At 41.3% G+C, this 20,475-nt stretch overlaps 1 protein-coding gene across 1 annotated transcript; it reads left to right on the forward strand.

Annotated features, from left to right (window-relative positions):
- Positions 1–1,752: 1,752 nt before the first annotated feature.
- LOC136435232 (microfibril-associated glycoprotein 4-like) lies at positions 1,753–7,901 on the forward strand. Its single transcript, XM_066428536.1, has 8 exons — positions 1,753–2,455; positions 3,550–3,890; positions 4,073–4,250; positions 4,440–4,575; positions 5,050–5,169; positions 5,485–5,634; positions 6,366–6,500; positions 7,376–7,901. The coding sequence occupies exons 2-8, from the start codon at positions 3,561–3,563 to the stop codon at positions 7,464–7,466; spliced, it is 1,140 nt and encodes a 379-aa protein (XP_066284633.1). The 5' UTR covers positions 1,753–2,455; positions 3,550–3,560; the 3' UTR covers positions 7,467–7,901.
- Positions 7,902–20,475: the final 12,574 nt, after the last annotated feature.

Genomic DNA, 20,475 nt, shown 5'->3' on the forward strand with positions numbered 1-20,475 from the left:
GTTTACAAAAGTTTACAAAAGTTTACAAATGTTTACAAAGGTTTACAAAAGTTTACAAAAGTTTACAAAAGTTTACAAAAGTTTACAAAAGTTTACAAATGTTTACAAAAGTTTACAAAAGTTTACAAAAGTTTACAAATGTTTACAAAAGTTTACAAATGTTTACAAAAGTTTACAAATGTTTACAAAAGTTTACAAAAGTTTACAAAAGTTTACAAAAGTTTACAAATGTTTACAAAAGTTTACAAAAGTTTACAAAAGTTTACAAAAGTTTACAAAAGTTTACAAATGTTTACAAAAGTTTACAAAAGTTTACAAATGTTAACAAAAGTTTACAAAAGTTTACAAAAGTTTACAAAAGTTAACAAAAGTTTACAAAAGTTTACAAATGTTTACAAATGTTTACAAATGTTGACAAATGTTTACAAAAGTTTACAAAAGTTTACAAATGTTTACAAAAGTTTACAAAAGTTTACAAATGTTTACAAATGTTTACAAAAGTTTACAAAAGTTTACAAAGTTTACAAATGTTTACAAATGTTTACAAATGATTACAAAAGTTTACAAAAGTTTACAAAAGTTTACAAAAGTTTACAAATGTTAAGAAAAGTTTACAAAAGTTTACAAATGTTTACAAAAGTTTACAAAAGTTTACAAAAGTTAACAAAAGTTTACAAAAGTTTACAAAAGTTTACAAATGTTTACAAAAATTTACAAAAGTTTACAAAAGTTTACAAAAGTTTACAAAAGTTTACAAATGTTTACAAAAGTTTACAAAAGTTTACAAAAGTTTACAAAAGTTTACAAATGTTTACAAATGTTTACAAATGTTTGCAAATGATTACAGGTGACCATTGAATTGGATGCCTGAATTGCGCTGTGAAGTACAGCAAAATGCCGTTCTATACAGTAAATATACAGTAAAATACCATAGTACAGTTAAAAATGTTATGGTGAAAATTTTTAGCGATTCGGTCTTCAGTCGGCGTGCACGTATATGTAAATTTTGCAGTTGGTACATCATGCATTTCTGGGTGCTAACTTCACAACATGGTTGGAGAGGAATGGAAATTTGTTCCTGTTATAAAACTTTTCATCTGCTCAAGTCCCCCTCCACCTGCTATGCTCTACTTTAAAATGCTACGGGTGTAAGAGCAGGTAAAAAAATGACTTACACATTTGCATAATATATGCTTGGTCATAAACACCTTTATCTAACTTACACATGTTGCAATATTGACAGTCCTATAATTTTCCAATTAGATGAATTATGCTGTTTTTGCATTAATCATGCAAATTAGGAATTTATTTGCATAATTGGTACCTGTTGATGCTCCACTTTCCATGAACTACATATGTTACATGTATTTGTTACATTATACTTACACATGTTGCAATATTGACAGTCCTATAATTTTCCAATTACTAATAGATGAATTATGCTGTTTTGCATTAATTATGCAAATTATGAATTTATTTGCATAATTGGTATCTGTTGATGATCCCCTTTCATAAACTACATACGTTACGTGTATTTGAGTCTGATAATGGAAAACACTGCAAATATAGATTTTCCTCATTAGCTTGCAAATTAAGTCCCAATTAGCATAATTTGCACTTCATTGTGTATATCTCTATCTAAGGTACCTGCATACTAAATATCATGGAAATCCGTTGTTCCTTTGTTCAGTTATTCTCCTTAGAAGATTTTCACAAAACCGCCCCTGCAGTTCCAGAGGAAGCTTCTAGGGGGCCCAAAACCTACGCCACTTCTTCATTACATCACAAGCTATCTGCCACCCAAAAATCAAGACCACAGCACTTCCAGGTCAAAAGATACAAAAATTGCAGTTCTGCTGCAGTACCAAGGTCACATACCAGGGGGCCCAAAATCGACCTCGAATTTGGGCTTCATAACACCCGCCCACATACCAAATATCATTGTTATCCATCAAGAGGCTCTTGAGTTATGCTGACTGGAGTGGTGCGGAAACACAACTTGACAGACAAACAGACAGACAGACAAACAGACACACTCAAAACTCTATCTCCTTTTTTCATGGAGATAATGAACATACGCTGATATAGAGAAATCTGTTTCGTGATGGGACATGTGAAAATGCACGTGGGCCACCTGGCGTGAATGTTTTGCCAAGCAGACGTCATGGGCGGAGATTGGACTTGACGTGTAATGTTCTGTAGGGTTGGAATCACACGAAACGGGAGGGGTGTAAAATTGCACATAAGTCACTGCTGGAGGAGAGCCATTCAACAGTTGTTAATCGTGACTTGTTGGTACAGTCCGCCCTGCTGAGTCAGGAAAATAGTGCCACTCCGGACAAAAATCTGGACCAGATCAAGACAGATTTTAATTTCAGGCCAACTCACTGAACTCTGCCTGGGCAGCTTGCCATTTCTATTTCCACTACACTGCAGCGATCCCTGGTTTACGGAGGTAAGATGATTTTCTCCTTTTTCTGTGCATATATATCATCTTAGAACGTACGTTGTACGTTGTTTACACTTACGGCAATGTAATATGTATTTTGTCCGTCTGGAGTGGTGTTGTATCACGCAAGAAGACCGTTCTATATTTCTCCTTTCGTCGACATGGCGGTCTCCTCGTGGAGAAATTGGAGATATATGATACCAGCTATGAGACTCAGACTTAAGATGCTTACGATATTCCAGTGCCTCTTCTTGCGTTGAAAGAAAGGGAACAGTGTATTTGCACTTTATTGATATTAAACAAGCCTACGATTAGGCACAGGGCCGTTCATATGGAAAAAAAAACACGTTTAATAGAGCGCAATCGGCCATTTGTCTAACATATCTAGAGACATTTCCATCTACTAGACAAGCAATGTAGCGATTATAAAGGAAGACATATTTGTGTAACTCATTTCTCAGAAAACGTTACTTGTCTCCTTCCCCGCGTCTCGATGAGTTCCTCAGAACTGATTAAATCAGACGAAAACGTTGAAGATTGCCACTCTGGGTTTGGACCACGACACAAGTCACTTGTTCAATTGATTCCAGATTACACCCCTGTGAACATGATGCCAGGACCCAGTGAGTGGTCGTTATACAACGTGGTGTTGTTGATTTGGCAGTACAAATGAAAGTTGCTACACGACAAACTTGATTTGCATTCACGGTGTGCACTGACAGTTCAAATGTAACCGGTCTTTTGAACAGATTGATGACAAAAAGAAGATGACCTGCTGACGCGATTCATGATGAAGCGATGTGCCTGAAATCCTGTAGCGGCGGTCTTTTCTATTTGAAAATGCAGCTGAAAGTCTAGCAAGTCCATTTCCCTCATATATAACGTTAGTTAGTGAGTCTAAAGTTTAGTTTTTCTTCGGTACCCTTCACAAACTCGGATGAACTTTTATGTAATATGTGTCGCTTATTGAGGCAACCGACTAGTGCATGCTTTATGGTAGCTGGAGATTTTTAATCAGGTGTAGGAAAACTGTAGACTACCATGACCAGGACACACGCTGTCCAGCATTGGCACAACCTCTTTTTGTTATGTCTCCATAGACTTGGCAAGGATGAAGTTGGCGGCGTTCCTTCTGCTTACAGCCTCCTTGATCACGGGCAGTCGGAGCCAAAAATGTCTCTGCCCAGACAAGAGCGGGGACGAGGCCGGGGGAGTGTACAGCATTCCCGCTGGGCAGATCGTGTGTGTCGCCCCGAAGGCCTACACGACTCCAGCCGGTGAACAGGAGACGGCGGAGGTGGCGCAGCTGCGGGAGGAGGTCAGGTCCCAGGCGGAGGAGATTGCCAGGTTGGAGGGCGAGAGGTCGACAATGCAGAAGATTCTGCTGAACTATAGCACATCAGCGATCACCTTGCTCAACCGCTTCGACAGTATGGCTGAGGTAAGCCAAACGGTACTATACATTCTTACAAACGAATCTTTTCATAATGAAGCTGTTAACTGATGAATCAAGATTTTTCCAATTGCATGTACTCTACGGAAACTTCTTGATGTATACAGCTGAAATGTGCTGTGGCAAACGATGGGTTATAAAGTCAGAATCAGGTGTTCTCCTGTACTTAGGTGATAGCTCGCCAGGCGGCGCGCATGGAGACGTTGGAGAAGCAGCTGCAGGAGAAGTGTAACCCTGGGGTGATCGCCTCCCCCACTGAGGAGGGAGAAGAGTCCAACCAACTTCAGGCGAAACCTAAACCCAGATCACGGCCTCCTCCAGATGCCATTGCCCAAACTCGAAATAAAGGTTGGTATTGTTCCTTTAAAAGGGCCCATTCGCGTATACAAGTTTGTATTTGAATGACTAGATTGCTAGCACGTTGAATAGAAGAGAAAACATAAAAGGAAAAGTCATATGAAATGATTAAAACGTTATATCATCAAACGTCTGGTCATCTATCTAACATCCATTTTTTTCCATCCCGCCCACGTCCAGACTGTTTACAAGTGTATAAGAGCGGCCGCAGAAAGTCGGGACCGTACATTATCAACCCTCCGGGGGAAACCACACAGACGATGGTGTGGTGTGATCAGGAGACGGAGGGCGGCGGGTGGACTGTCGTGCAGAGGAGGTTTGTACACAACCAAGTGTTTTATTAACACCAACGTTTCGATGACAATTTGTCACCTTCCCCAGGGCAATTCTGACTGGTTCAGTTTGCACTGCAGCTAACGTTAGGCGTCGTTGCTCATAGATGTGGTCGCCCTGAGGAAGGTGACAGACGGTCGCGAAGGTTGGTGTGAATAAAACACTTGATTGGTTGTGTATAAAGAGTTTCGTTATTAGGAGGTGGGCATATGGTAGATATGCTATAGATAGAGAGACCAATTGGTAGACCGAATATCAGTTGGATAGTTTATTTGTCTGGTAGATGGTTGGATGCCCTTCAGCTGATTGGTTGTCAGTTTGTTTATTTTCTTGTGTTTGTTTCTTCGTGGTCATGTTGGTGAGTTAGTTGATCGATCAATTTGTTTGTTTCTTATTCTATGTCCCTGCACGGACAAAACATTGATTACCTGGTAAAAAAATATCCTGTTTTGTGCAGGTTGAACGGAGAGGTGAACTTTAACCGGAACTGGACGGAGTACGTGCAGGGGTTTGGGTACGTCGACACGGAGTTCTGGCTGGGTCTGAAGCACCTTCACTCCTTCACCACAGCTAACAGGTAATCTTTATCCGGATAGTCGCACTCATGATCAAGTAGTTTACTTCATAGTTGCCTTGTTCGAATAAGATGTGCCAACACCCTTGAGTATGAATAACTTGTGAAATGGTCATCAACGTGTCCATCACAAGTATAAAGATATAGAATTATTTTTGATTCAGTACAAAGAAGCATTGGTTCACTTGCTTTAGTAGTCTCTTCCTGACAATTCAACTGTACAATATATCAATACATTCAATAGCTAGATCAATTCAAACACGGTGGATTTGTAGTCGCATAAAAAAGAAACCTGACAACAACAAAAACTTTTAACAGGTATGCGTTACGGATCGAACTATACGACTGGGACGACAACATGGCGTACGCCGAGTACAGCTCGTTCAAGGTCGGCTCCGACATGCAGAGGTACAAACTACAGGTGGAAGGGTACAAGGGCACTGTCGGTGACGTCATTTCCGGCGACAGGTTGGTGCCGCCATTTTGTCTCGCTAAATAATGCAAATAAACTACTTTTGACACTTGTTTCATGATCTAATGGCGTTTACCTCTGCGAGCAATTACCCCGTTGTCCTGAGTGAGATCATCACGTCAATATTGCTTTGAGCTTACGACGAAAACCTTTCTCTCTGGATCTACATTAACAGAATTATCAGTACATTAGAGAATAGCATTTCCCCTGTGACGTGGTGGTTATCCAATTAAAGGAAAGTGAACGATATATTGTACGATCGTTTCTGCCAATGTGTTGGCATATGTTACACAGGCCTATATAATCATCTGTGTGTTACTAAAAGACCTCTCATCTTAAGATTTTTTGCTGCTTTTTGTACGCCCGAGTAGATATAACAGTAGTTGACAGTCACTCCCTAGAGTAAGGCAAGTCTACTGGTGCAAGTTAAAGTCATTTTGTTGAGGTGCTTTCCTTGCGAGCTTCCCTTTGCCCCGGCAGCAGCTATTCTTTCAGTTTCAACTCTTCAGACGCCATTGTGAGTCAGCTGCCGCGAGGCATGGCAACAACTGTATGTCAAAGATTGTCGGTGCTTAATCAGTTTTAATCGTAAACGATTAATTTTTCAATTGGAGACATTACAGAGTACCTTGGCTGTCATTCCATTGCGCGAAGTAGTCGGATCATTAATTTGAATTTATCCGGATTATTCTCATGAATTTATCCGGAGTATTGCTCTGATTTATAGATACAACAGTAACAACCAGCCGTTCAGCACCAGGAACTACGACAACGCGGCGAGCTGCGCCAACTACCGGGGCGGGGGCTGGTGGTTTAACCAGATGTGCGGATACTCCAACCTCAATGGCATCTACTACGAAAGGTAAAGGCCACGGCGATGCCGTTTCCAACAACACTAACAACAACGACAGCAATTTCAAAATGCCTCGTGTTTTCAGAAAAAGATATTGGATGAAGGAACGTTAAAGTAAGGATATAATGTGGGGAAAAGAGCCACGTCATTTCACCACGTATAATGTATAACATGCAAAAATGCAGGCAATTCTTTGAAGTCCTGCTATATTACTTGGGAATGTTTATTTTTATCTAGTCATCGTATCTTCAAACCGGACATAAAAAGATTGCTGGAAGAGATGGTATCACCGAAATGACGTGAAACATGCGATATGATGATAATGACGAAGTCTTCCCGTAATTGCTTCTTCCGTCGGAAAATGAACAGGAAACGGTATACTCTTTAACGTTAAGACCCAGGGGAAATGATCCACAGGAAATGAGACCCAAATCCCGACAGCGATGATAATACATTTCGGTAGATTATGGAAAGGAAAGGTAAGAAATAGCTTAATGAACACGAAAACAAATTGGACTAAATTTCCTTTCGTTCGGGTGAGAGAAATTACTTCCAGTGTAATTTCAATTCAGGAAAGATTGACGACTTGTCAGGGTAATGGTTGCAACATGATAAAGCTAGAAATTTTTCTGGAGTAATTTATGTAACCCGCGGGCTTTGTAGTGCATCGGCTTCGTTGATGCAACAAGGCTAGTCTTAATGTATAGGCTATAGCTAGTCTAAGCTATCTCTCGAAGTACAGTACTTGTGTGGTACAGTTGTGTAATTCACACAGGCTTCTCACAATTATTTTTATCAATTTTAACACCTGATTCAACAAAATTGGCAATCGCGCTATTGGTTATTGTTTCGTCATCTATTGATTTTTCTTGTTGCTTTTTTAGGAGCGACGGGAACTTCAACAACAGGATCTACTGGGCTACCGTGGCCTATAGGATCAAGCGGACCGAAATGAAGATCAAACCAAGTGCTTAGATACACACACAGAAAACATACCGTTAGACATGATGCCAAGAAGAAAATACATTTCTATAAAACACACTAAAATAGAGGTTTTCTACTTGCTATTTTTGCAGTGAACGCATATTGTACTCATGATTAAGGTTAAATTCCCACGACAGAATACTACTGGTGTCTACGGTACGATTGCTGTTAACAGTGAGGTCGTTTACACTGTGACAGCGACTATTGTATCTTAAACATTCCAGCTGCATGAACTAACGTTGATCAAGTTTATGCTGGAAAGCAATTTTACCGCTTCCATCATGTTCCAAATCCGTTTACCTGGTAGTACGCTCCACTAAGGCAAACTGGGTTGTAGACATGAATCTGCAAAAACTTCCAAAAATTCCTATAATCCAAAGACATTTCCGGCTATATAGAATTTAATAAATGCATCTCTCGAACGTCTGAAGGCTGATATTAGAATGTCATATTGGTGGATCAATATCTCTAGATATGTCTGTAATGGAAAATGTTGTTTGTGTGGAACGCACACATAGCGTAATCATTCATATCTTGCCTTTGGGCGAAAATCTTCCCATAATGCTGCGCTGAAGGATATCTTCAATGATAAGACAGCAAAACGAGAATTCGGTTTTGGTCTTACGCCTGCATTGGAATTCGCTGAAGGGCAATCGACATCGGTCCGTAAACGTAAAGATGGTTCAACCGAGTGCACTGTTACAATGCGATCGCACAAATAGTACGATTGCGGAGAGACACTCGTCCAGACTCAGAAGTTTTACTGGCGTTCTTTTGAAATCGTTGCCATCGGATCCTGTTTGATTTTTCGTATCTCGGAGATGCCATCAGTGATGCAAACATGTATTTGGGTCATTGATTCTGGCTCTTGGATGAAGATGTTGATTTTGTCAATACAAGGATCTGGCTGTTCAACCGCGGGATGTGTATCTGAAAATAAGATAAGGAGACGGGGGGGGGGGGACTATGACTCGCACTAGAGTAGTACATCATGAGTCACAGTCAGATATACTTCTGTTTTTGTTCGTTCGTTTAGACCCTTGTAGTACCTAATGGCACATAGGGCAGCAAGTTTAGGATACAGTTTTACAGAAAGGGGTTGCTAGCCCTAGCCCTTCTACTTAAACGTGCTCCAAGTACCACTTCGAACACGAGATCCCCATTTTACGTCCCTTCCGAAAGACGGGTGCAGCCCCAACCGAGATGCCCTTCTCAGGATTGAAACGGGGTCTCAAATAACTGTAACCAGTTAGCTCAACTGTGAGGCCGCTACCATTTGAGCTACAGGGGCATCCCAGGTGTTTCTTTTTACCCTAGGAGATAAAATCATGATACAATGAAGCTGCAGGGGGTTCATTGACCTACCCAGTGGCCTATCAACCTGCCTCGTTTATGAATATATGCCCACATTACACTTGGGCGAGCACTAAGACTGATAACAGAATTATGCGCTTCAATATCAATTGAACTACAAAACCCGACTATATTCTGTTGATGTGGTGTTATTACCGATCATATCTATCAGCTGATATAAAAGTTTTAATAACCCACAAGTCGTTGGGATGATAACTCACAGGGGCAACATTGCCAAGCGCGAAACATAGACATACCAATGGTGGATGCTAGATCCACAGAAAAGACAATATTTCACCGTCGTCGTGCGAGCAAATGATGTTGATTATTCTAACTACGTATACTCCTACAAAATGCAGGACCGTTCCAGAAAAGTAGCCAGACGTCTTTTAACCTTACGAAGAGTTTGCCAAGGGAACAATACATTGGGCGGAACAATCGCCCACTAAAATCACTAATGCCTTTTCTCCAGGGGACAATCGCCCACTTAAATCTCTATTGATAGTAGTAGTTAGCGATGCTTACGAGTCTTTTGGTTCCTGAACAAAACTAATCATCAGCTTTCAAAATTCACCTGTAAGATTTGCGTTCTGTTCTATTAAGAACAATAGGCGTGATGGATAAGTCACCTGTGTCCAATCTGGTTACCCAAGGCGGGCTTTTATCACTGCGTATTTTGGCGTTCTGATGCGATTCCGCTGTAGTGATTGGCCACACGGGGGAGGTAAGTAGGGAAATATTGAAAACATGTCGATAGAATAGACCAAAACAGAATTTAAGTAAATTAACTTCCGTTGCAAGGAGAAAAGTGCCAAAAACTTATTTCCATCCGTTAGCAGCATTTCTATCGCAGCTAGATGTGCAACTCTATTCTGGGTTTGTCAAATTTCACACATCGGACCTGTAAATCCCTATTCTTGTACCTTAGTAGAGTCTGTTTCAATCAAAATAAATGTTCTAAGCATTTGACGTGTTTTATTTGATAGCAAATCTTCCCAGATGAGTACCAGGCGCCTGGGCTCACTTCGGCGTCAAGTTTATCAAGTTAACGTTTCCATCATGGTGGTTCCACAGGTGACGTCATGGACAGTCTATCATTCGTCCCGGACGAAATCGCCGCGTATGTACAGACAAGCCTAATAGCTTTGGCAGATTTCCAACTCAGCGCTTTACAAAGTGATGTACTGATACCGTCTCCCTCTATTACCTGCAGCAAGTCGCTTACGGACACATAGAACGTCATTTACCGAGTAAAGCTTACTATGACCATTGCCTTGAGTGCGATAGCTAATAGGTGATAGCGTGTTGCTCATTACCGATGAAGCATGTACCTGTTGACGGGGCCGGGAGGCACCTTTCCCAAGCACGTGCGAAGCCCATCACGAAAGCCGCAAGATAAATAAAACATTGACAGAACGTTGCGCTAGACAGCTGCCTGTGGATGTTGGTTACTGATCTTCAATTTCTGCGCTGACAAATACAAATTATTCATTTTCTGCGCGGGAAGACTTAAGAGCAAATGTCTGTAAGGATCAAACAATGGTGGCAGGGGTCAAAATATCGATTCGGCTCATATTTTGCACAGTGATAGTACTTGGCCCACTATCCCTCAAAATAGCTTTCTTTTTGCTCAACACCGATTGTTGCCATGGCAACGGGCCAAACAAGTTTTGGGGCCATTTTCACTGATTTGGGTATGTCAAAAACATGAAAATTGGCTCAATTTAGGACATGATTACGAGCAGATGCTTGAATTTAACGGGAAAACAAAAACTGGGCTAACAAGAGCAACTATTCAGCTTTATAAGAATAGCTTTGAAGTTTTCAGAAATTCAAGTTGAAGTGCTTGGGCAACCTCAAAACAATACAGTGTTTGTGGCTTGTGAAAAAAGGTAATTTTGTCCCAACTTTGAAACGCTGTAAGTCCAAAAGTGGTGTTTTGTTTTGCTTCAAATTTACATCATATATACATCCAAGTTGTAGCTACCATGTATCTGTTTTCAAATTTTGGTATCTTTTTTGGTTGTCACGTAACTGTCCTCAGAAGTAGGTCATTTTTTAGGTTTGACGAAAAATATGATATTTGGCCATATTTCAAGCCCAATATATGGCAAAGAAAAGAAGTGATCTGGTTTAAATTCATGTCAAAGGTAACCCTATGCGTGTTCTATCAAATGAATGGTTACAAAGGTTGGTGTCTTGTATCGTTGCTGTGTACTTGTCCCTAAAAGTAGGCCATATTTTCGACATATGCGGAAATCAACATTTTTGGCTAACTTTGAAGCCCTGAAGATGTCAAAGTAGGATGTTTTTTCGATTCAATCTTTAATCAGAGGTACCCCTATGTAATGCCTATCAAATGAATGGTTGCAAAGGTTGGTGTCTTGTATCGTTGCCGTGTACTTGTCCCTAAAAGTAGACCATATTTTTGGCATGTGTGGAAATTGATATTTTGGGCTATGTTTGAAGCTCTGAAAATGTCAAAGTGGGATGTTTTTTTCAACTCAATCTTTTTCAGAAGTATCAGAAGTACCCCTGTGTATTGTCTTTCAAATGAATGGTTTCAAAGGTTGGTGTCTTGTTTTGTTGCCATGGACTTGTCCCTAAAAGTAGGCCATATTTTGGGCATGTGTGGAAATTGATATTTTGGGCTATGATTGAAGCTCTGAAGATGTCAAAGTGGGATGTTTTTTCAATTAAATCTTTTATCAGAAGTACCCCTGTGTATTGTCTACCAAATGAATGCCTGCAAAGGTTGGTGTCTTGTTTTGTTGCCGTGTACTTGTCCCTAAAAGTAGGCCATATTTTCGACATATGCGTAAATCAACATTTTTGGCTAACTTTGAAGCCCTGAAGATGTCAAAGTAGGATGTTTTTTTTTTCAATTCAATCTTTTATCAAATGTACCCCTGTGTATTGTCCATCAAATGAATGCCTGCAAATGTTGGTGTCTTGTTTCGTTGCTGTGTACTTGTCCCTAAAAGTAGGTCATATTTTCGACATATTTGGAAATTAACATGCAGTAATTTCTAAACCCAAGTTCTTGGAGAAGTTATACTATGTATTGTCTTTCAAAAAGTATTACCTAAGAGTTTTACTGATTTTACCCCATACCTACTAGAGTATAGCGGATCTCCCCTTATCATCGTGCCCTAGGCTGAGAAACTTGAGAACTCCAGTATGTAGGTCAGAAGAGGCGAAGTTTGGTTCTGTCTGTCTGTGCTCGTAAGAGACACAACATGTAACGTTGATGCAGTGAATTTTACTAACCATTACAAAATTCGACAGTGAAAAATATTTATCATTTCTCTCCTAGTGAGGATCACATAAGTATTTTACCCAGCTCGCAGAGTGTAGTGGATCTTCCCTCATCTTTGTGTGCAGAGGGAGAAACTTGTAACAAAAACATGCTACTGCATTAAAAGATATGGACATTGTTTACACATTCAAGGAATATATATATATGTGTGTACATATATATGTTTTGATTTTGCTTCCTTTGAATCGCTTATTTCCGAAATATGACCTAAATGTGCGTTCAGGGACAAGTACACTGCAACGAGACAATATACCAACCTTTTGAAACTATTCATATGATAGACAATACACAGGGGTACTTCTGGTGATGGAATTGAAAACATATCTTATTTTGACAGGGCTACAAAGTTAGCCAAAAAGTGCTAGTTTCTGTATATATGCCAAGTATGGCCTACTCTAAGGGACAATTCTACGACAACAAAACATAACACCAACCTTTGCAGGCATTAATTTTATAGAAAATACACAGGGGTACTTCTGATAAAGGATTGAATTGAAAAAAAAAACATCCTACTTTGACATTATAGAGCTTCAAACATAGCCCAAAATATCAATTTCCACACATGCCCAAAAGATGGCCTCCTTTTAAGGACAAGTACACTACAACGAAGCAAGACACCAACCTTTGCAACCATTCATTTGATAGACAATACACAGGGGTACTTCTGATAAAAGATTGAATTGAAAAAAACATCCTACTTTGACATCTTCAGGGCTTCAAAGTTAGCCAAAAATGTTGATTTACGCATATGTCGAAAATATGGCCTACTTTTAGGGACAAGTACACGGCAACAAAACAAGACACCAACCTTTGCAGGCATTCATTTGGTAGACAATACACAGGGGTACTTCTGATAAAAGATTTAATTGAAAAAAACATCCCACTTTGACATCTTCAGAGCTTCAATCATAGCCCAAAATATCAATTTCCACACATGCCCAAAATATGGCCTACTTTTAGGGACAAGTCCATGGCAACAAAACAAGACACCAACCTTTGAAACCATTCATTTGAAAGACAATACACAGGGGTACTTCTGATACTTCTGAAAAAGATTGAGTTGAAAAAAACATCCCACTTTGACATTTTCAGAGCTTCAAACATAGCCCAAAATATCAATTTCCACACATGCCAAAAATATGGTCTACTTTTAGGGACAAGTACACGGCAACGATACAAGACACCAACCTTTGCAACCATTCATTTGATAGGCAATACATAGGGGTACCTCTGATTAAAGATTGAATCGAAAAAACATCCTACTTTGACATCTTCAGGGCTTCAAAGTTAGCCAAAAATGTTGATTTCCGCATATGTCGAAAATATGGCCTACTTTTAGGGACAAGTACACAGCAACGATACAAGACACCAACCTTTGCAACCATTCATTTGATAGAACGCGCATAGGGTTACCTTTGACATGAATTTAAACCAGATCACTTCTTTTCTTTGCCATATATTGGGCTTGAAATATGGCCAAATATCATATTTTTCGTCAAACCTAAAAAATGACCTACTTCTGAGGACAGTTACGTGACAACCAAAAAAGATACCAAAATTTGAAAACAGATACATGGTAGCTACAACTTGGATGTATATATGATGTAAATTTGAAGCAAAACAAAACACCACTTTTGGACTTACAGCGTTTCAAAGTTGGGACAAAATTACCTTTTTTCACAAGCCACAAACACTGTATTGTTTTGAGGTTGCCCAAGCACTTCAACTTGAATTTCTGAAAACTTCAAAGCTATTCTTATAAAGCTGAATAGTTGCTCTTGTTAGCCCAGTTTTTGTTTTCCCGTTAAATTCAAGCATCTGCTCGTAATCATGTCCTAAATTGAGCCAATTTTCATGTTTTTGACATACCCAAATCAGGGAAAATGGCCCCAAAACTTGTTTGGCCCGTTGCCATGGCAACAATCGGTGATGAGCAAAAAGAAAGCTATTTTGAGGGATAGTGGGCCAAGTACTATCACTGTGCAAAATATGAGCCGAATCGATTTTTTGACCCCTGCCACCATTGTTTGATCCTTACAGACATTTGCTCTTAATGGAACAGACATGGCTACTGCATTTGTATCTGTATAGCCATTCGATGTAACACACCAACTTCGCCAGCACGCGGCGTGGAGGCAGCTTGTTATGTTACACTGAACGACCTGTCACACCTAACCTGTACACAGCTAGCTGCAAGCATTGTCTAAACTATCTCACGAGTATGCCCCTAATGTTCTTGGTGGCAACGAGTTCCACCCTGTGATAGAACACATTTTTTAACACATCAATCCTGAGAAGATAACTCTGGTACTTGAAGGCTAAATCTTGTTATTTTCTCAGCTAGTATTAGATACTTAGTAGTTGGCACGTAGAACTTCCAATCTCTCTCCTTCGGGTAAAGTAAAAACAAAAGAAATAACTACCATATATGACCCTCCCAGCTTCCAATACTGCCAAACTGAATTCCTACAAAAATCAACCGATTGAGCTGTTTTGTTAAATGACAAATCGAGGCCTTGAGAGACTGTTCATCATTTCATAATGTTACCTCATAATGCTAAGATGCAATATCTACTAGGCAATAACGAAATCAGGATACTGATGTACCGTTTTGATCTATCATATAAATCCCTTCAATGTTTCATGACTTTTTATGGACCATAAAATGAAGATTAATAAACTGACGTGCTCCGATCCCATTCTCTGTCCATTACCGTCGCGGCGTTGTCACACTTGTGCGTATAACATGGGCGTGTGAGTTGCGTGTTAACATTTTTGTCATACGCCGGCGTGCGCCCAATACGCACCTAATGCGTTTCTCAATCGTTTTGTGATAGTTTTAGGCACGCAGGCACACGCAAGGCACGGCCCAGTACGCCTGATATTTTTGAAACTACCCAAAACTTTCGTGCGAACGCTGGGACGCAGCTCAGACGTTATAAGAACGCAGTTCACACGTCCGACATCGGTCGAGTAAGGTACGAGCGCGCTTTGTGTTTGCGCTCCGATCGCCGTAATACGCTTCTCTTGCGGCACGATCTCTGCGCAGCGACCACATCGCGCACTTGCAGCGCAGATACAACGCATGATGATCGACCGTATAGCGAATAAGAATATACGTCACGAATTGGTGTCGTTCGTCCTGCGATCGGGCAGCGCATTGCACGTACCAGTAGCGTATGACAAACGCACAGATAGCTAACGGATATCGTTCACATAGCGTGCTCGACGAACATCCAGGGCATATTCCAGATTTGGTATAAATACGAGGGCACCTCTGACTCCAGGGTTGATAGACCTTCCGAACATGGCAGCGCAGATCCAGGCCATAACCGGCGACACCTCATGCTTGCTGTCATCCAACACCAGTTTGAAATCGTCAACCTACAACTCCATCTCCTTCGTCAAAGAAAGAGAAGGAGAAGAGCACGCCAAAGGACCGTCTGGGTCCGGCCGTGGATAGAGAGAAGACAACAGTTTGGGATCTATCACCAATTAATGGTGGAGCTACGAAACGAAGACACGAGGGCCTTCCAAAACTTCATGAGATGCCCCCTGCCATGTATGATGAGTTGCTGGCGAGAGTGGGAAGGAGACTCTCTAAGGAAGATACCTTCATGAGACTACCCCCTGGAACCAGGCTTGAAGCTGGCGTTGACTCTTCACCATATCATCTTCTGGAAACACGTACGCATCCATGAAGTTTGCTTGGCGAATACCACACAACACTTTATACTTGACCCATTCCACCAAAGCCTTTTCTACCTCAGCATCTAACGTTAGGGAGTAGCTGGTCTTCTTTGCTCGTGGCTTTTGGAGGGCAGCAGACGAGATCTGAGGTGATGGTGACCCGGAGGTCTGCTCCTTCTCACCACCCTCGTTTGCAGGTTCGTGACCAGGGGAGTGAGACTGGACAGCTTCGCCTGATGGGGCCGGGGGACTGTCTTCAGTACCATGGCCAACACAGCCATCACGGTCAACTACAGCATCAGGGGTGCTACACGCCTCAACGGGTGGTCCAGAATTAGACGAGCCACGGCCACGGCCACGGCTAGCGCGGGTGGAAGAGCCACGTTTCGGCCGGCGCCCCATGTTGTTCTTGTAGTCGAATCTGAACTTGTAATAAAAGGAAAAGTCGTCGGAAGTGCGCCAGGCATGCGCCAGGCATGCGGCCGGCAGTCGTTGTGGGCATTCGGAATGCGCTCAGCACACGCACCTGATGCGCAGCTATTCGCTGCAACGATAAGAGTATTGCGCACTTCATATGCAAATTACACGTGTCTCAAACGCATTGGATGCGTTGAATTCGTTATTCACACGCTATATGTGCGCCGCGCATAACTGGAAAAAAATTGATATTTTGAGCGTACAACTGCGTATTGTTAAAATTTAACACGGAACTCACACGGAATGGTTTATACGCACAAGTGTGACAGGGGCTTAACGTTTGCACATTAATAATGTGACTAAGCAGCGCGTTGGGGATGTATCTGTAGCTCAACTGGCAGCCTCAAAGTTGAGCTCCTGGTTCCGATTAGATGTTAACTGGGTGACCCAGGTTCAATCCTGGGAAGGGCATCTCGGTTAAGGCTGCACTCGTCTTTCGGAATGGACGTAGAATGGGGTTCCGTGTTTGAGGAGGTGCCTCGAGCACGTTAAATGAGAAGGGCTAGCAACCCCTTCCTGTAAAAATATACCTTGCTACAGAAACAGCAAGGAAACTTTGCTGCCCTATGTGCCACTAGGCACTACAAGTACAAGGTGAACAACAACACGCAGCACGTTGGCAAAGTTGACGGCATCTGGCGTTACGCATTTACGTGCTATCATGTGTGCTATGGTTGATCACAAGTTTAGCTATCACAACAGGAGAACCATTTACATCAATGCCAGGCAGTCTCTATCGTAATCTCCTATCATAGAGGAAGATAAAATCATTCAGGCAGTCCGACTACGTAAGAAGTATCATTGGAAATGAGCGAATGGCTACCAGTACCTTGACAACATGTACAGTACATCAACAGGCACTGGAGTGTTTATCAATGTGTTTTTATTTTTGTACTTTGTGTACCGCTGTCTATGAGGAAAATTCCACGTCACAATGTAACTGAACAAAGGCAAATAATGGTGGGGGAATAGACGTTGGATTCCCTCACAGAAGAAAGTTCACAGGAGTTGGGATGCAGTTCGTCTTGTTGTGTCAGAAATGTCACTGCTGACGGGCGAGTCTGTTGCTCGATATGCCTCCTACATGGACAGTGCCGATAAGATGACCCAGTGACCTTCACGCGTTAGGAAAAACCTCTGAAGGGTCCGAATCTTTACAACGAGCAGCGACATATCGGACAGTTCTCCAGATGCAGTTTCTCCCCGGTCGCCTTGATCTACGAGATTTCTTGCATGACGGTGACATCTGCCCTCCCGGATATTTTGTTGCAGTACGTCCATTTGACCTTTGTGATATATCAAAAGTTTTATACCTTCATCCCTGGTCCTGTATCAGAATTACAACTACTTATTTCACCATTATTTATCATCAGTGCAGTGAAAGCATCTCAGATTTGATCGTGCAGTACTGTCTTCAATACCAACCCGACGTCCATCCCACTTCCAACAAATACAGCAGGGGATACTAAATAGTTCAATAAGTACGATGGATTTGCTGACCCAGTTTCACCCTAGCTGCAGTGATTTCCAATACGTTCTATTGACAGCGTAATTATGATTCTTGAATTGTTAACTAGAATGAATGCACCGGCTGTTACAACTGTAAGACAAGGTAAAATCACTGTGACTTAATTCGGCCAACATATTTGTATTACAGCCCGTTTGTACCAAGTTGGATTTTGTAGCATATCATCTACCAATTACTCCGAAGTAGCTGGATCACATGGAAGGCATGTCTGGGACCACAGCATCTCTTAGATATCAGTTTTTCTGTTGCTTCTTACAGCAAAGGTTTAAAAATATTACTGAACAGTACAAGTTTGGAGGACACAAACACAGTCGGAATTGCAGTGTACCAACAAGAGGTATCTACCACTCAGAAATTTTGACCATAGCATGTACGAGATATCAAAACCGGACGTTCCGTTACAGTTCCGTAACGAGCCGCTAGGGGGCCCAAAGTCTCATGATTTGTAATTGAGGTCTTATAGTACAGGAGCCAGGGCCTGAAAGAAATGATTTCGTTCAACCCATCATACAGAAAAGGTTTGACCTGATATTTTGGTAGAGGGGGTCCTTCTCCATCACACTTGATGATTTTTTTTGCTCAAATTGTGGTATCACGCTCCTGCTAGCGCTAATTAAAGATGTACCAAGACCTACCCACATGCCAGATATCAAGAAAATAAATCCATCCAGTTCATCCAGATACATATAAACGCTACCAAAAACATAACCTTCTTGGCAAATGACATTGCAAGCACCCATTAGTCGCACATAGTATGCCTGGCAGTGAAGAGTTTAAAAAGGCATAAGCCCTTCTCGTGATATATGACTACAGTGATATCTACCGGAATATGCCATAATCCAATTACAGAATCATTATCTGAGGATACTGTTTTTAAATACGATGCTACTAGGTGTATTCAGGAGAATGGAAAATGTTGCAATGAATATTCTCATTCCCTAACAAACAAAAGAGTCCATCTCTATCTCAGCATACCACATGATCCCTTGAGAGACCTCGACAGTGTCTAACGTTAATTGGATCAGATATGCGCGTCACTATTTGGTACGTTATACAAAGGAAACCGCATCTCAGTTATTAGGAAACACCCCTTCAAGCGTTTGTTGTGTAAGCTCGGTTTTGTCGTCTGTGGTCGGCTGCAATGGCTCTCCGCTACCTGTTGTGTATCTATTGAACGTTTGGCATGATAACAGTAACAAATAACGGTAACAAAATCGATGTTGTGTTTTGTCATTGAAAATATATTTGAACCTTTTCTCTGGTACCTTTGAATGGTTAACATCACATTATGCAGATAGATTCACTTTTCAGTGTGTCACTTTTCTTCTATTCTAAAGTACGTCCTTAGGCGATCTCCTAACTCTTCTCTCCACATCGCTCTCCGGACGTGTCAGTCCCGCAATGAAGATTGGAAGCTATAATAGGTTTGGATTCCAGGGTACTATGAAAATTGTTAGTGAACTATACCAATGTACAGAGAACCGTTGTTATTAGCTTGCTGACTGTCATCATAATCACTCCTGACAGACAGTCTATTTGCATGTCTGGTAACAAATGTCAGAGTTGTTCCTCACGCTGCTGAAAAGGTGACAGTTCGGGAGAGGTCAAAGACAAAGAAACACGTCTGTCTGAAACAAAAAGTACTTCGACATTCCCTCAATGCAGAAGTGTCATTCTTATGGCTGTCATACTGCAATTGATTGATGGATTTGCTCATAAAGGTAGATGTCCAGCAAACCTAATGATTTCGTATGCCTGCTGTGAACATAATCCTTACGGATTTGAAATATATGAGTGGACGCCTTGCCCTTCTTAATGATGCATACATGGACCAGTTTGATGCTGGCTCTACTTACGACTCCCGGACAGGCACGAGGTCTGCCGACACGCGATCTGGTACTTAACTGTCTGACTCGGTCAGGATTCAATGTGAAGGAACTCTGCAAAAAGGGCTCAAAGGTCTGCCCTTGTTGAATTATTTACCCACCATAGCTGAATTATTCAGCTGTTTCTGTGTATGAGCATAGACATGGGGCAAACTTTGCCTGACGCCTCTTCCTTACTTCCAAAATAGTTTATATAAACTATGGAAACACGTCAGAGGTGATACAAACCTGTGAAAAGCATTTCTGACGAAAAAAAGATTCGCTTTTACCAGTGTGATTTATGCCCCCGAAGGACCGTGTATGGTCAGGAATTATCACCACTTCTGATCCTTCTTATCTAGATAGTTACGAATCCCCCATTTATACTTTATCTGCCATCTCTGTGTGGACGGATACCTTCAAACACCGCCACCAGCCGATAATGATAATGCATTTTCTTACCAAGAGGCATTTGTAGTAATGTTGTTTCTTGGAGCTTTCATGTCTATCTGACGTTTAGATACCCTGGAGCCACAACAGTGCGTGAGTTCCATATTGCTTTTGCTTGATGACCTGTTGAAGCGTTTCCCGGTTGGTTTGGAGTACTCAGGCTTGGATTCCGCATGGAATCACCCACCTCTCTGATGATTGCTGTCTCCCCGTACGCAGTGCACAAGATCATTCATCATGTTTATTTGCAAAAAACTGACGTTATAACTTTCTGAAGATTAATGAGCCGTGACAAAAATGACAGATGCCGCGGTTTCA

The sequence above is a fragment of the Branchiostoma lanceolatum genome, chromosome 5, assembly GCF_035083965.1.
Source record: "Branchiostoma lanceolatum isolate klBraLanc5 chromosome 5, klBraLanc5.hap2, whole genome shotgun sequence".
Taxonomy (NCBI): domain Eukaryota; kingdom Metazoa; phylum Chordata; class Leptocardii; order Amphioxiformes; family Branchiostomatidae; genus Branchiostoma; species Branchiostoma lanceolatum.

Coding starts and splice junctions, on each gene's coding strand:
- LOC136435232 (XM_066428536.1), top strand. CDS start 3,561: ATGAAGTTGGCGGCGTTCCTTCTGCTTACAGCCTCCTTGATCACGGGC. Junction 4,251..4,439: donor TGCCCAAACTCGAAATAAAG/GTTGGTATTGTT, acceptor GCCCACGTCCAG/ACTGTTTACAAGTGTATAAG. Junction 5,170..5,484: donor TCCTTCACCACAGCTAACAG/GTAATCTTTATC, acceptor AACTTTTAACAG/GTATGCGTTACGGATCGAAC.